The following is a 17,589-nucleotide window of genomic DNA, read 5'->3' as shown; positions in this document are numbered from 1 at the left end:
CAAAAATTATTAGGCCTTAGGTAAGGTAAAGGAGCTTGTGTGCAAGCTTAGTGATCCACATCCTAAACAAAATAATGGCATCATTTTTTGTGCTTTAGTGTCACACTTAAGATATCGATTACCTTTCAGCAAGTTTCCTTGCTTCCTCTGCCAGCAATGTCATATTATTAGGATCGCCCGTCGTCTCTGGCGGTGTGATGGACTAAAAATAAAAAAGTTATATTTTCATCAATATAGTAGCCTTATATTCCAAACTGATCACATTTTGCAACAATCCTGTTTTTTTTATAAGCACTCTTAAGATACTTTCACACTGACCAATCGGGTCCGTCTGTCAGTCAGGCGGACCCGATTAAACCATCCTTTGCTCTCTATGGAGCAGCAGATGTCAACATACATGTGTTCCTTGACACCCACCAACATCTTATCCGGTTTGATAAAAACAGGGGATCCGTTTCTCACCCATCCGGTGGATTGGAACAGACGACAGCTGGTCGGTTTCCATCCGACAGCTCAGAGGGGAGCGTGCTATGACCGATCTGTATCAGCGAAGCAGACAGGGACCTGTCATCCGCCTGCTCAGCGGGGATCAGCACAGAGATTCCCTGCTGAGCGGGCGGACAACTACAGTGTAAAATGGCCTTAAGCCTCTGTATGTAAACTTGTAAGAGGCAAAAAAAATCAAAATGGACCATGAACAAGATTAGTGAAAAAAAAAAAACAAACAAACATATGATTTGCCTCTGCAGTCTACATAAAACCAATTAAGTCTTATAACACTAAAAAAATTAATTACCATGGACATACAAACAAACAAGACCAACATGTAACAATACAAAGAACACTTCTAAACACTGTCCAGACGCATTGTATTAGCTGCACATCAGTCAAGAGTTTTACATCATAAGGGTATAGTTTTTAGAAAATGGGGCCAGATATGATCCCCTAACTATACTAATTATGGCTGATGTAAGGCTAATCAATTAATTTTTTGTGTTATTAGAATTGGTTTTAAGTAGACTGCATCTACCTACACTACTACTTTTTGATACTTAATTTTTTTTGGTATATGGAATACATGTAATACATTTTTGATATATTTTCATTTGATCTAATTATTGTTGCTGAAAGTAACCCCTTACCCGGTACTCTTCACTATAGAGTACAATCCTTCTCTCTTCCCCCTCTCTCTATATGCTATATGGTTACAGCAACACCACCTTAAGGCCTCTTTCACATGAACGATCTGTTCAGGTCCGCCTGTCAGTTTTTCAGGCAGACCTGAATGGATGCTCCATAGAGGTCTATGGAGCGTTGAATGTCAGCGGTGACATGTCCGCTGACACCCGACCCACTCCGAAAAAATGCGAGGGAGGAAAAACCTATTTTTCCATCCGTCAGCTAGGATGACGACGAACTCTATGATCAGTCGTCAACTGATCTCCCACAGGGGAGAGCGGCGCTCTGGCAGGTCTGTCCCTGCGCAGTGTGCAGAGACGGACCTGTCTTCTTCCTGCTCAGCGGAGATTGCTCCGACGATCCCCGCTGAGCAAGCGGATATCCCCGGGGCGGATAAGCACTGATCCTCTCTGTGTGAAAGAGGTCTAACAGGTGATAGGTCTGAATTGGTAATTTACAGTATTAGACCAGTAATAGTGGAAGCTTGCCACAATTTCTTCCCTCTCCTTTCCAATTCCCCTATTGCCCTATTTTATTGCTTATATTTACCTCTGCACTTTGTTGGGCAAAAAAAATGTTTTTCTTTTTTTTTTGATTCAGGTAATGAACAAGAAAACACCAATTAATGTATAACTAAAGCCAAAAGCATTATATTTCACTTTGGAAAGCGTGGCAAAGGGCTAAACCTGCTGTCAGATTTTTACAGCTGCTGTGTGTTTCTATTGTGGAAATTCCCAGTACTTTCTAGGTCACAAAAGGCAAAAACAACTTCTATATCCAATATAGAAATGGTGACGATTACGAATTTTACATTTTATACGTTTAGGTGTGTTACCTCTCACACTAAAAGAGGTATTAAACCCAAAAGCAAACATTTACTATATTGCAGCTTACCAAATCTGAGATGGTGTCTGCATTAGTTTTTTTTTTTAGGCTCTCTTATTTTCACCTGGTCTAGCTGGTAAGTCTGCCCCTGCGCCGCCCCGCCCCCCCCCCTCCCCCAAGAACAAGCTCTCTTGCAGATGTATCAAGTTACAGGGATGGGACAAACCATTTAACACTGACAAGGGTGCTTATAATAATCAGATTTTATGTAAAACTTTTATAATAAAACGGTTTGCTGGAACTGATTATAAAGTGTGAGCTGTAGTTTGGCATTAATTTAAGTGCATTTAAGTCTGCTAGTACATCTAACACTTCCCTCCCCCCCCCCAGACTGACAATGCTGCTGTCCAAATGTGCTCCCTGTGCTAATTCATCCAGAATGGGGGCACTCTAATACAGGAGGTGTTATTGGCCAGATCATCACGTGAAAACAGAAGGAGGGGAGAGCCTAAAAAAAGGAAACTAATGCAGCCACCACATCTAATGATTGGTAAGCTGCAATAAACTTCAATTTGGTTTGGGGTTTAATACCTTCAAGATCGATGGAACAAAAAACATGGCAACAGAAGAAAAAGAAAGGTAGGACAGATACATTCCACCACACAGCTTTTATCCTATGTTACCGTCTGCGTTATAAGAACGAAATATGAAGATGACAAATACTCTAGATCATGTTAGAAGATGCAGCCGGGCTGTGGATTGAGCTTCACACAGATCCCCTGTGGTTCTTACCACATTAGCAATGGCCACTTTGGCTTTCTCCAGCTGAACTCTTGCAGAGTCGATGATGAGCTCTGTGCTCTCCACGCGATCTCGGGCTTCCTGCGCCTGTTTGTCAGTGTCCCGGATCATATCTCTGATGTTTTGCAGACGTCCCAGCTGAGAACTAAGTGTGGCATTTATCTCTGCCAGGCGGTCCAGCATTCCCTGATCCACATCTAAGAAGAAACAGCCTGATGTTAGTGAGAATTCTTGGACACAGCACCGGTTAACTTCACAGAAAAAAAAAATATGACAAATGTGATAGGACTTTACTTTTGCTGCCTTGGGCATCAATAAGGAGGTCACTGACTGCCTTTTCAGCCTCTCTAAGTCGCTCCTCAAAGCCCTGATCGGTGACGCTTTCATCTCCAGTTCCCAGGTTCTTCAGGAGCTCCTCCAGTTCTTGCAGTTTCTCTCTCTGTTCTATAACCTAAGGAACGACAAAAAGGAAGATAAACTTAGGATTCCAGGCATCTAAACCTGGCTAAAGACTGTTCGAACCTTGGCCAGTTCAGTAGGGACTGGCTGAGATTCGAACCATGTATGGACAGGCTGACTGTACCGAAGTGGATCAAATTGGGTACACCCAGCCTGTTGGATTTTACATGCGATTATAGCTAGCAGCTATTATAGCTGCTAGCAGTAATCACTGAATACAAAGGCTCTGCGGGAGGGATCTCCCATCAATAATGTCTATTAATGAGGGAATCTAGCAACTTTCCTTTCCTGCAACTACACAAAATCGCTCAGTCTATGGCTAGCTTAAAAGCTAAGCTCACCTTTATTCACCTTTTTTTCCCCCTCTAAATTCCAGCTCTCCTATTTACCAATATGGTATTAATGTACTACTTTTGCAAAAATAAAACAGCTTTCCATTCATTCTACGCACGCTTACCTCAGTCACTTCATGGATGTTTAACCACTTTGATACCAGACACTTTCCCCCCTTCCTGCCCACGAAAATTTTCAGCTTTAAGCACTGTCGCACTTTGAATGACAATTGCGCAGTCATGCTACACTGCACCCAAACTAAATTTTAATAATTTTCTTCCCACAAATAGAGCTTTCTTGTGGTGTAATTGATCACCTCTGTGGTTTTTATTTTGGGCACTAACAGGCAGCACTGATGAGGAGCTACTGACAGGCATTACTTATGGGCACTGATTGCCAATTTCTTGCGCAATTGGCAGACGTTTGTGGGGCACAGGTTGACAGTTGATGGGCGCATCTGATGTGGGCTGCACCGACAATCAACATGCTGATCAGCACAGAACTCCCCCTCCCTGACAGGGAGAGACGCCGATCGGCTCTCCATGTCTGAGTGAACCGAGGAAATCAGTTTACCAGCACTTCCTGGTTCACGCAATGATCAGCTGCAATTGGTCACAGCTGATCATGTGGTAAGAAGCCTTTGTCAGAGGCTCCATACCAAGATCGGAGTTGTGGTGTGTCAGACTGACACGCAGCACCTCCGATCACCGCTTGCCCCCTGCCGGCTTGGTGTTCTTATCACATCATATGATGTCCGATCAGGATAACTAAACCACTTTGCCACCATCATATTGCTATATGGCAGGCAGCAAGTGGTTAAAAACCCTGCTCAATTACTTCTGCCTTACTTCCTGAACAGACATGTCATAACACAGGAAGGAGTTGACCAGCTGAGGGTAGATGATGCAGGGTGGGTGCTAATGAGATCATCTGGTCAACTCCTTCCTGTGTCGTGACGTAAAGTCTGTAAGGAAGTAAGGCAGAAGTAATGAAGAAGTGTTTTTAAACATCCATGAAGAGATTGAGGTAAGCGTGTGTAGAATAAATGGAAAGCTGTTTTATTTCTATGCTGTATTGGTACATAGGGGAGGTGGAATTTAGAGAGAGAAAAAAAAAAGTGAATTTAACCTTTAACTTTGATTTCAAGCACCACTCCAGGCAAACTGCTAAATACACTGTTCAAATACATATATGTAAAATTTGTTCTACCCGTCCAAATATTTTATATCTGTTCACCCATTTCTGAAATTTACAGCCCTCCTATACAGCAAGGTCCGGTTGGTGACCAAACGTTTCTCTGCTGCAGATAAGCAGTACAGATCAGGACCCTCCTTTCCCTCCCGACTGTCAATGGGCAGCAGCAGAATGAGACCATCCTTCAGGCTCGGCAACCCTTTAGACTTCAGATACTGCTTCATTTAGCAGGAGGAATTTCATGCACCGAGTATGATGCAAATTTCTGGGTTTGATATAGTTAAATATCCAAATCACATATTAGCAAACAGTCAACAGATGGGTTCACTTACCAACATGTAATAAGGACATTTTAAAAATAAAGAGAACCTATTAGAAATACAGGGGCTATTATTGCTAACCTGCTTCTTAACATGCCAACTGCCTAGCTATTGCGCTGAACAACTGGTGACAATACTTAAAAAACTTGGGATACGCATATCACGCAAGTCATCAATCCTACCGATTACAGAACACCATGCCGAAATGTCCTTAGGCATATTGTGTAAAAAGGTAAAAGATGCAGCGCTCTAAACAGAAGCAATCCAATCCTAGTGTGCAGTCTGCAGCATAGGCGCCAAGGCCTAGTGGGTCTTCTCACACTAAATAAAATATATATGAGAGAAGAGCCGGTAACTCCAAAGTCCTTGTTGCAAAAATGTATTGGCTACATATGAGAAATAAAAAGCAAACAGGTGACGCATTTCGGTGTGAGCCTTAGTCCTAGGCTACGACTAAGGCTCACACCGAAATGCGTTGCCCGTTTGCTTTTTAATGCTCATATGTAGTCAATAAAATTTTTGCAACAAGGACTTTGGGGATGCCGGCTCGTCTCTCTTATATGTTGAATTTAGTAAAGGGCTAAGAAGGAATGGTCCTCGGTGCTGCAGTTGAATACGCCTAGTTGGTACAAATAGTTGAATCACCTTGTCTTTAACTAAGCGGTAGCAGGCAGGACACTCTTGACAGCCAGGGCCCGAGCGATTGTAGAAGTAATTCTCCTCGCATTGGTCACATCGGAATCCTACGAAACCATCCTTGCACTCGCAACGTCCATCCTCTTTACACTGTAGTGAGAGGGAGCCCTCTGGGTCACAGTCACATGCTGTGCAATACAAGTAAATGAGAGACCCTTTACTACATTAAAACTAATAAGCCTTCAATGTAATAAGATGCATGCTACAAAGACAAGTCTCATAAGTATTTTGATTGGGTTACAACACACTCACGTTTACACCCTTCTGGTCCAAAGCCAAAGTGGTTGGGTTCGCATTGCTGACAGCGTTTTCCACTGATGCCAGGCTGGCACTCACACTGCCCTGTGCGAATGTCACACTGGCCATTTGTAGATCCCAGGGGATGGCACTCACACCTAACAATAAAAAACATAACTGACTGAAGACAAAGGACTCTACAGTAATGACTGGCAGTAAATGCCCATGTGATCTAGGCTCAGCAACAGCAGTATTTTTAATAACATTAACTTCAAATAAGAATAAAATGATTTGGTAAGGCCAGCATGTACAATGCTGATTTCCAAAAATAAGTCCATATTTAAGTGCCTGCTGGTTCTTAAAAGTGATTGTGTCCCCCCCCCCCCCCCCCCCCGCAACCTTTTGGGACATGTCACAGGTCCCAGATGATGTGGGATCATTCACAAAGCACAGCACGACATCACTTGCGCACATGCAGCCGGCTGTGAATCCATAAGAAATCACAGCTGGCAGCCCACAGTAAACATACCGGCGTCGGATACCCAGAGACCGTAGAAAAAACAGCTTGGGTGAGGGCAACGTTGGACCCTTGGACAGGTGAGTCTCCTTTTATTAAAAGTCAGCAGCTGTAGTAATTGTATTTTTCTATTTTTTTTTATTTTTTATTTGCACACTTCGATTTTCTTTTTTCAGCCTGAAGAACCCCTTAAAACCCATCTCGTTTCTGCTCTGTGTTTAGGCAAGACATTACTGATAAAATTCCTAATGCCATTACAAATCGTTTGGGAGCACAGCAATATATTAACCAGTGCCCACACCACCTAGGTCAACAACATTCACTGGTAAGGTAACAGAGGCTTAAAAGGAGTTGTAAAGGCAGAAGGTTTTTTTTTAAAAATCTAAATGCATTCTATGCCTCAAGATAAAAAAATAAAAAAAACTTGTGTGTAGCAGCCTCCCCAGCACATCCCCCCCCCCCCCCCCCATTACCTACCTGAGCTCCATCTCTATCCAGCAATGTCCACAATCCCCTCAGCCATCCAGTACACTCCTGATTGGTTGAGACAGAGAAGCTGCGCTATTGGCTTTCGGGGCTGTCAAAGTCAGTCAGCCAATCAGGAGGGAGAGAGGGGGCGGGGCCAGGTCTGGGCTTTGTGCCTGAATGGATACACAGAGCTCTGACTCAGCTTGGGTGACAACCTTTAACAAGCTGCTGGCTGAGGGGCACTCAAAGGAGGGAGGGACTAGGAGCAGAAAAGAGGGACCCAAGAAGAGGAGGATCGGGGCTGCTCTGTGCAAAACCAACTGCACAGAGGTGGTAAGTATAACATGTTTGTTGTAAAAAAAGAAAAAAAAAAGCCTTTACAAATCACTTTAAACTACAGTCCTGTATTTTGGCCATGCCCCACTGACGTGTTTCCCACGATCAGGCTTAGTCAGGAGTCATGGAGGTGACCCTTACAACTCAACCCAATCAGGGTGAAATGTGTCAGTGGGGTGTGCCCAAGATGCAGGGAATGTAGCTGAAGCCTCTGTTAGCTTACCAGTGGATGTGGTTAAACTATGTGGTGTGCACCCCCTAATTTCGCTATTGGAATTGTACCATGGAGTAAGACGTGCTCCTAGAGGGGATGGAACCCATTGCGGGAGGGGCTACTTTTTACATATGATGCAAAGAAAGACATTTTAAAACATACTAAAACATCCTCTTCTATAGCTAAGAGAATCGATAGAATGAAAAAAAAATACTATAAATAAATGAATCCTGTCAGTTGACTGCCGAATTGTCTGCATGATCCTAAAGGTTTTGTTACCCTTACACTTCATATTCCCGATACGTGCCTGCTGTACCATGTACTTGTATCAGAAAGTATCCTGTTCTGTTTGTATTGCATCCTTTGTGTGAAATCTCTGGTGTTCCTGCCAGTCCCTTCGCTTTTCTATTCAAAACTGATCACACTAAGCAGGAAAGCACATCATGGTCAATTTAGCTATGCTGTGAACTCCTCCAATAATCACACTTTGTCCTGACCCGCCCCCGCCGTGTACTGCTGCTCCTCCTCCTCCTCCTCCCAGCTCTTATGCAGCTGAGAACAGAGAGAATGTGATCACTTATGGGGGGGGTGGCATTTATTATGTATTTTTATAGCTATACAAAAATGTCTTGCCTTTCATTTCCTTTTTTAAACTGAATGCGTTGTTTTACAAGTTGATCATTTACAAATCACTAAGTATTCAGTGTGATTGTTTGCTTAATGAAATAAAAGGACCTACTTACATGCCAATTACTGAAAAACAAAAAACATGTATGTGCCAAACTAATCAGTGTTTATTGGCTATCCCCCCGATTATCCTTTTCACTAGTTAACCATTTAGGATTTAAAAAAAAAAAATGTTTAGATTTTTTTATATACTGCAAATTTGTATTATTCTGATAGTATTGCAAAATCGATTGCATGCAATTTACTGCATGTGCAGCTTTTACATGTCACTCCTCCACCAACTTGAAAACACAGCAGGGATGCCAAATCTATTAAAAATAGGTTTGCCCAATCGAGTCGGGTAGGGTGGCCTGATCTCAATTGTATGCAAAAAGCTATAGATTTCACAAGAGAGGACATTGATTAATACAAAAATGAAAAATCATTGCAGAGCTCTTACTTCTCACAGCCACGGCCGCTTTGGAGGTTGTAGTATCCGGGCTCACAGGCTGAACAGTCTCTTTCCGTTACATACGGGAGGCACTCACATTGACCGGTCACCTGGTTACATGTATTCTGGCTCTTTACTGTGCCAAAGGAATTACAGCTGCAGGCTGCAAAGAAAGGATTATGGATTCACAATATGTACAGAAACAAATTCTATTTTACAATACACAGAAATAAAGACATTAAAATAAATATATCAACATTTTAAATGCTCAGTTTTAATTTCCAACAAATGACTCTGCCTCTTTTACAATGCTTCAAATGATGTCCTTCCTTTTCAATTCACTGGGTGCCAGTAACACAGACAGTTTCATTACTAATAGTTACGTATATCACAGTAATGAACCACATCTACAACACCCTATTGGATTTCCCACCACGATGATTATTTTGTCAAATGTGGGTGCAATGCACAGGCTCCTGCAGACTCTTCCTCCAGTCTTAGATCCGTTTTTGGGGCTAGAGGAAGAAGTCAATGGACTACAAGTTGGGTGACATCACCCCACTTGTGCACCACGGAGATCTACCAGCCCCTTTGCTGTGGTGGAAGAGGGTACATATAGCCTTCCATGTCACTGGATCGGTGAATAATGCAGATGTGAACTCACACAGCCATGCTGAATTCAAAAGAATATAGAATGGTGCAGGGAGAAGATCTCTACGATTCAGGTAAGTAGGGGGATGGGGGAGGGAGGGTAGGGGTGGTTTGAGGGTAATGGGTTAAGGAATGTAACCACGTTTCCTTTTATACTCTAAATATGTGTTTAACATGAAACATTCCATAAAAGGTGAAGTTAAAGTGGTTTTAAAGCCTTAAAAGGAGAATTGCTTGGCTGTACTTCTATGGATCACATGAGCGCAGTTAATTTTGCACTCCTGTGACCCATTTTCAGCTCTGCTGACGTCACGGATATCAGTCCAGGTACCACATCATCCCGACAATGGAAGTCTGGATCCCGCCAGGTGCCTGGACTGACACCCATCTCAGCCTGAGACGGCCCGCTCTCCACCCCTCCACAACCCAGCGCTCCAGTGAGCACAGAGGGAGAAGAGCAGAGAGCTGTGACCAACAGTCTGCAGCTCTCTGCTCACAAAGCTCTGAAAACCGAGCGAGCAAACACCGCAGTGCATCGGTCCCCTGGCACTTCTGCACCGATGCTGCATCCACCTAAAGAAGAAGAAACCCATGCTTCTCTTAAGGTTTTTCACCATAATGCATGCCATCTATGAATTAAGGCAAAAACCTTTTTTTGTGATACAGCAGCACCTCCTGCCACAGTCTCCTCCCTTATTGGACAGATTTATAGCAGCGGGAGTCATTAGCACCCATGGCTGTCAATCAAAAGCTGTGACTTGGGAGAAGAGGGCAGGGCAGAGTCCCACTGTCTGTGTCCATGGATGCAGAAGTGGGACTCGGGAGCGGGCATGTAAGCGACTTTCCATGGGGGCACCCACCCAAGAGGAGGGGCCTGGAGTGCTGGCGGGGGACCAAAGAAGAGGATTGGGTCATCTCTGTGCAAAACCACTGCAAAGAGCAGGTAAATATAGGCATGTTTATTAAAAAAAAAAATTATAACACTTTAACCTTTAGGAACAGATACATTGCACAAGTTCTGAAATTCAACTTGCCAACATCATGCACCTTTAACTTTTCACAAACTTTTTTCTGGCTTGTTTAGAGCAGCTTTACTAGTTCTATGCCTGCCTATGACCCATAGGAGATGGTCCGATTTCACGACTCTGCTGTACAGCAAACATTTTGGTCCTAAATTGCATTCTTCATATATTCCAGTGAATTTTCCATGAAAATAGGAGGAGGAATTCAAGGCACAAGAACCAGGAAGTTAAATTTACAGCATTCCTGCCTACAAATAACTGCAGATAGGAGGAGGTATGACACAACCTTGGCAGTGAAAATAACAACAAACTATATCAATGCAAAAAAAAGTCGTGCCTCACTCTACTGAAACGTAAAAAGTAAAACAAAGCAAAAAACAAAAAAGTTAGGTAGGAGGTTTCACCTTTGCATTTCTGGTCTGGGGTTGGTCCTAATGGGTTTCCGTAGAACCCGTCTCTGCAGCGATCACAGTAGAATCCGGCTGTGTTGTATATACATTTCAGACATTCCCCAGTCAACCGATCGCAGTTCCCCACAGCGTTTGGATCGATGTTACTGCTACATTCACAGGCACGGCAAGGCCGGGGTGCTCCATTCTCGCCCAGCGGGTCCCCAAAATACCCATCGTCACAAAGCTCACACCTTTTTCCTGTTGGTAAATTAAAATGTAGTCAAATATAAATGATGAACTTTTCTTATAACTGGTCTTACTAATAAATTACATGTATTGCGAAGGTGCTGTAATTGTCCAGCAACCCGAGTGTGCATATTATTAATGCATCAAAGAATTTACAGAGAAACCAATTTCCTGTATAACAGAGCACATTATATATTATTTGACAGCATATGTTTAGACAAGACAGAATACCAGAACTGTAAACCACAGGTAACTTATAGCAACATATGGTTCCCATTTAACTGGCTATAGGCCACAGCTGCAAATTCATAAACAATCATTAATATTGAACACTCTGCAAGCATGAGGTTTACAAGTGCTTAAAGTAGTATTAGGCAAAACTTTTTTTTTTTTCTTCGTTTTTGACAGAATAAGGAAGGGCTATAACCAGTTAGATTTTTGAGGAGATTCACCTTCACTTCCTGTCCCAAAGCCAAACAGGAAGTAAGAGGAAATCCCTGGTTGTAACCAGGGGCCACCAGAATTAGTGTACCCATAGAAAGATTTCCCCTCTATTACTTTTCTGGGGATTTACACATTCAAGGATAATGGTACACAAGACAACTAGAGGGTAAAACACACAGGCAGCAATAAAAATCTATCTATTGCTATTCTGTCCAAAAAAAAAAAAAAAGTTTTGCATTTAATTCTACTTTAAAAGAAATCTTTACTAATAGAAATCTAGAGGCAGTCATTGGTGGACCACTTTCTGAAAATGCTGGTTGTCAATTGCAAGTTCTGACACCACCTGACCAACATAACAGCCAGGAACCTAACATTTTTGAAGGCCCTCAATGATGGCAGCCTTAGCACAGATTTCTTAACCTCCCTAGCGGTATTCCTGAGTCTGGCTCTGGGTGGAATTTCAGAACCAAAAGCGGTAACCCAGAGCCAGACTCGGGATCGCATCCCAGGATCCATTAAGAGCCTACTTACCTTGTACCCCGGATCCTGTGATGTCTCCCAGCAGTGTGAGCGGCTCTTCGTCCGCTCAATTCATCATGGAGCCGGGCTCCGTTCCCTGTGATGCACGGGGACAGAGAACGGCGCCTAATTCAAAAAGTGAAACACACACACACTATACATACAGTATAATGTAATCTTACAATTACATTACTGTATGAAATTATTTCACATCCCTTTTGTCCTTCATGGTCTATACCAGTGATGGCGAACCTTGGCACCCCAGATGTTTTGGAACTACATTTCCCATGATGCTCCACTACAATGCAAGGTACCAGAGCATCATGGGAAATGTAGTTCCAAAACATCTGGAGTGCCAAGGTTTGCCATCACTGGTCTATACAGTGCCCTGCATGCAGTTTTATATTATAAATAATGTTCTGTCTGGAAACTGGAGATTGTCCATAGCAACTAAAACTGTCCCTTTACATCAAAAGTGGTTTTTAGACCAGCTAGAAAACAGCAATAATAAATTGGAATCACTCGCAGAATTGAGCGATAGTGATTTGTGGGGAGATCCATCAAACACTGAGTAATGACAGCGGCAATTCTGCAACTGAGCAAATGTCAGTATTTTTTGATTACATTATTGAATAATTTTTATCATTATTATATTTGGTATAATTATTTATAGTTATTTATTATATTATAATTTATGATTTAGTTTTTCAAACTTTATCATACCCGGGACATCTACTAGACTCTGGTATAGACAGATTTAAGTGACCTATTCCTAAGAATTACAGGTCTACAATATAAAAACACATAAAATTTCCATGCAAAATAATTGTACTGCTTTCAGCATCAAAAATCGAATATAATCATACCGCCAGGGAGGTTAAAGCAGACCTTGCAGTACAATGCAAGTCGCCCTTCCCCGGTGTATTTTACATGTCCTTTCTTGAAAATACTAATATTAGTAATCAATCACCAGGCAATTTTTAGGGGGGGGGGGGGGGGGGGTGCTTGCATTTCAAAGAATCATATTTAGCTGAATTTGAGCATGTAGTTTGACATCTGACACTAGAGGACCCCTTAACAACATCCTATTGGATGAATTGCGTCGAGGAGAAGACACTAGTGCTGAGGCCAGTCCACTGTCTGGTCGGCAATGTCACCTATTGACCTATGTTTTTATGATTTTAATTTGGCTTTTACTAATAAAATCCAATAAAATGCTACCCTATGGAGACTTAATTTGGCTCCCGGTGAGCGTTATTTACAACAGCTACATCTGGATGGTGCAAGTTGCTTAACAGCCTTCCGCACAACAGATGGCGGATATACACCGAGTGCGTGTTTGCTGCTGTAATGGCAGCCAGATTTTCCTGCAAGTGTCCATTTCACAGGGGTGTAGTGGATGATTCTGGAGCTCTATACTGGATCACCACCAATTTTTTGTGCACATCTTTGCACTGAACTATTGTGTTGTCACCAATAAGTTTATATTGCTGATCCCATCATGGGACTGTGCATTTAAGTCTATATTTTCTTTTTATTGATTTCTATTCTAGATTGAATTTAAATAGCAAATAAAATATATATTCTATATATATATATATATATATATATATATATATATATATATATATATATATATATATATATATATATATATATATATATATATATATATATATATATATATATACACACACACACATATACACAGTATTAATATATGTGTATATATAAATAACAATTAATTTAATTAATTACATAACACTTTTTTGAACTTCAATGCGCTATCCATTTAAAACACAGTATTCACATTTCATCGCTGTTCATATACTTTTGGTGCTACACACTTTTTCTTAAAGTTAAAGTGGTTGTAAAGGCTCAAGTTGTTTTACCTTCATGCATTCTATGCATGAAGGTAAAAAAAAAAAAAAACCTTGTGTATGCAGCAGCACCCTCAGTCCCCCTAAATCATACCCGAGCCCCATCTTGATCCAGCGATGTGCACGACAGCCTCTGCTCTCCCGGGTCTCTCCCTCCTCATTGGAGGGAGCCTTTGGCTCCTGCTACAGTCAATCACAGCCAGTGAGCCGAGGAGAAGAGACTGGGCGTGGGGCTGAGCCACGCTTCGTGTGTGAATGGACACATGGAGCAGCAGCCCAGGAGCGAGCCTGCTCGGACGTCCCCATAGCAAGCTGCTTGCTATGCGGGCATTAGGCAGGAGGGAGGGGCCTGAAGCACTGACTGGGGACCTGAGTAGAGGAGAATCGGGGCTGCTCTGTGCAAAACCACTGCACAGAGCAGGTAACAGGTTTGTCATTTACAAAACATAAAAACCAAACCTTTAATGTCACTTAACTACTAATTTACTATAACAACTTTTTCTTTTTGTGGTAGGCTAGTGGGGTACATTAGGTGCTGCACAAATACAGTGGGGAATGCAATGAAATGTAAACATATAAATTAATAAATAAATGAATGAATATCCTGCTCACCTGTTGTTCCCAATGGACAGTTGGTACAGACTACCTCCTTGGTGCGGGGTACAACCGCACAACTGGATCCTCCAGGACAGGGACATGGCTGGCAGTCATTGCTGGATCCATCAGTACTGTCACCATAGAAACCTTCAATGCACTTCTCGCAGTGTGTTCCTGCTGTATTATGCTGGCAGTTACACACACCTATTTTGTGGGATAAAAAGAACATGCCAAAATTAGCCACATACTAGTTTGTATAATGAGCATTCAAACCCGCTTTAAAAATCATCCAGTTTTCATGGGAGGTGGCACTGGACCTTGAAGCAGAAGGAGATTAAAATCCTACATCAGGAGCAAATAAGAATCTGAAAGACCGCTATTGAGCTCCAGATGCCCATAAAAATGTAGAGTTCCTGGGTACAATCTGGGATTAAAAACAATTTAGAGCACCAAAAGCATGAAGCAGTTTACAGAAAATCAGTTTCATTGGGAAGTTAAATGTAAGACACCAAATGTTCTTTTACTTGAAAAAGCCAACTGTTGGTTGGTCCCACATTGTATCAGTTTTTGAAGGTAGTTGCCACATCTCTTTGCAGCAGTTCTTAGCTGCATTGTCTATGCTTTAAACTCTTGAAATATGCTGAAATGTTCTTTATGATAAAAAACAGATTTGTCTCCTGTCCTCTGCACTTTGACGCATTGGCGGAGATTCACTAAAACTGGAACACTTAGGGCTCATTTACACTTGCTTTGGCTTCAACACACATTAAAGCGCCTACCGCTTCAACATGCTTTTGGGCTAGTTTACACTTGCTTCAAAACAAGGCTTCGGACAGGCTTTGGTAAAGCGCTCTGAACGCCAGTCAAAGCTCCCATCACTAAATAAAATGGTTAGCTTACAGTCCTGTTTACACCTCGAGTTTGCTTCAAAAATTATACTCCATGTAGCTTTAGTGGTGCTCTAAAAGCATCTTCAAAGCCCCCCATAGAGGTCTATAGCAAATAGACTTGCTTGAAGCACCCAAAGCTTTTGAGAGGCTTTAATTTAGCTTTAGCTTCGCTTTGTTTTCAAGAAATTGCAGGTATGAGAAATCCACACACACACACGGTGCACCTGCCAAGCTTTAAAAAAGCATCATTGAAGCCCCACCGAAGCATCACTAAAGCTTAATCGAAGCATCAAAAACACAACATAAAAGCATGTTGAAGTGGTAGGCACTTTATTGTGTTGAAGCCGAAGCAAGTGTAAATGAGCCCTTAATGATGTGTTTTTGTTGCTTTGGTGGTGCTTCGACAAAGCTTTAATGATGCTTCGATGAAGCGTCGGTGATGCTTCCATGATGCTCTTTTGAAGCCTGACAGATGCCCTGTGTGTGGATATCTCATACCTGCAATTTCTCCAAAACAAAGCAAAGCTAAAGGTCAATTAAAGCTTCTCAAAATCTTTAGGTGTTTCAAGCGAGCTTTGTCAGAGTTATGGAGGCTTTGAAGTGGCACTAAAGCAACACGAGGTATAATTTTTGAAGCAAAGCAAACTCAAGATGTAAACAGGACTGTAAAAGCTAACCATTTTATTTAGTGACAGGAGCTTTAACAAAGCATGTCCGAAACCTTGTTTTGAAGCAAGTGTAGACTAGCCCTTAGAATCTGATGAAGCTGTGCATTGTAGTCAATCCAGCTTCTAACTTCAGCTTGTTCAATTAAGCTTTGACAATAAAACCTGGAAGCCGATTGGTTTCTATGCAGAGCTGCACAAGATCTTGCACCCTCCAGTTTTAGTAAATCAACCCCATGTGTTCAGTTGCAGCCAATTCACTTGTGCTTACAGAACACATTCCCATGTATGTTCCCATAGATGTGTGGGAATACACATTTAGAGGGCAATTAAATACCCGTTTGTTTAGTAAATCCCCCCATTGATTCATCCTTTTGGCACTATATGTTCTCAAAAATATATTCAAGCTGTGTTTTAGGGTGACACAGAATGAGGAGGAGGAGGAGGTATAGACAACATCGTACAAGCAGAATACAAGGAACCAGTCAACTTTTGTCCCATGAGTACAGCTCTCTGTTCTACAGAAGCTGATCTTACGACCGGCTTCTGTTGAACAGGCATGCTGGAGAGCCAGCATCTATCTGATCAGTGTGTTCTGGCATAGAAGGATGGAAGAGGGGGGGGGGGGTCAGTTCCTCTGTCAGAATACAATAGCACAGCAGATAAGATAGCCGCACTAACATCCCTTGTATTAGTATGTTGATTTATCAGTTTTAGTTTTTTCATTCAGCCCGCTAGGTTGAGCCCAAAAAAATAAATAATAATAGTAGTGTGTACCTAGCTTAAAGCAGAGTTCCGCCCAATTTTGAGAGGTGGTCTTAAACGAAAGACCACCCCTCGTTTTTAGATGTTTAAAAAAAAATATTTACTTTCTAACTTACCTTTTTTGGAAGTACTAAGAGTACTCCCGATCCAGCCGGGCCACAGCCAAGGACGTCACATCCTCTTTTGTAGCGAGCCCCCCGTCTTCTGTGACATATGTGTGTCCCAGTAGATAAGCTGGCCATTCACAAAGTGCCGTGTGACTCGCGCATGCGCAGTCGCAAACCGGAAGTGAAGCCACAAGGCTCCACTGCCAGCTTCTTTTAGTTGGAATGGCGGCGCCACCACCCGATCCGATGAATGGATCGGCCTCGGGGGGTTGACATCCCGGGCTCCTTGAACAGGCAAGTGTCCTTATTAAAAGTCAGCAGCTACAGTGTTTGCAGCTGCTAACTTTAAAAATAAAAATTTGGCTGGAACACCGCTTTAGGTAAACAAAGGCAACATAGAGACATCAGAAGGTGGATGTGATGATGCAACCCAACTGTCTTGGCAGAACTCAATCTATAGATGCTACAGAGCGTTTCATATATCTGTAAGGTCACATCACCTGTAATGATCCCCTAAAGGGTAACCGGGGGAAACAACAAGCACCGAATGACACAGTGAAAGCTTGTTACAAAGAACACAAAGATTGTCCAACTTACTGCAACATTTTGTGTATGTAGGTCCCATCCTGTTATGCATTGCATCAGTTGACATACATGATAACATCCCAAATCCTAGCATCTCCTCAGCAGCACTAACTTTTAAAATGAGTTGCTG

The 17,589-nt window shown here is 42.2% G+C and overlaps 1 protein-coding gene across 1 annotated transcript in view; it reads right to left on the bottom strand.

Moving 5' to 3' along the window:
* The window catches only part of LAMC1 (laminin subunit gamma 1), a 168,524-nt gene that overhangs the window by 17,287 nt on the left and 133,648 nt on the right, over nt 1-17,589 (bottom strand). The window contains exons 13-20 of the mRNA XM_077453129.1: nt 14,463-14,651; nt 10,774-11,019; nt 8,706-8,859; nt 6,060-6,202; nt 5,757-5,935; nt 3,100-3,256; nt 2,797-3,002; nt 123-202 (exon numbers count right to left, since the gene is read on the bottom strand). Coding sequence (XP_077309255.1) covers nt 123-202; nt 2,797-3,002; nt 3,100-3,256; nt 5,757-5,935; nt 6,060-6,202; nt 8,706-8,859; nt 10,774-11,019; nt 14,463-14,651 — 1,354 coding nt within the window. The remainder of the gene's footprint in view (nt 1-122; nt 203-2,796; nt 3,003-3,099; nt 3,257-5,756; nt 5,936-6,059; nt 6,203-8,705; nt 8,860-10,773; nt 11,020-14,462; nt 14,652-17,589) is intronic.

The sequence above is a fragment of the Lithobates pipiens genome, unplaced genomic scaffold, assembly GCF_037356315.1.
Source record: "Lithobates pipiens isolate NorthernLeopardFrog02 unplaced genomic scaffold, aLitPip1_a1.2 Scaffold_23, whole genome shotgun sequence".
NCBI lineage: Eukaryota > Metazoa > Chordata > Amphibia > Anura > Ranidae > Lithobates > Lithobates pipiens.
Note: the sequence above shows the minus strand (reverse complement) of the source record. Positions and strands in the feature narration are given on the sequence as shown.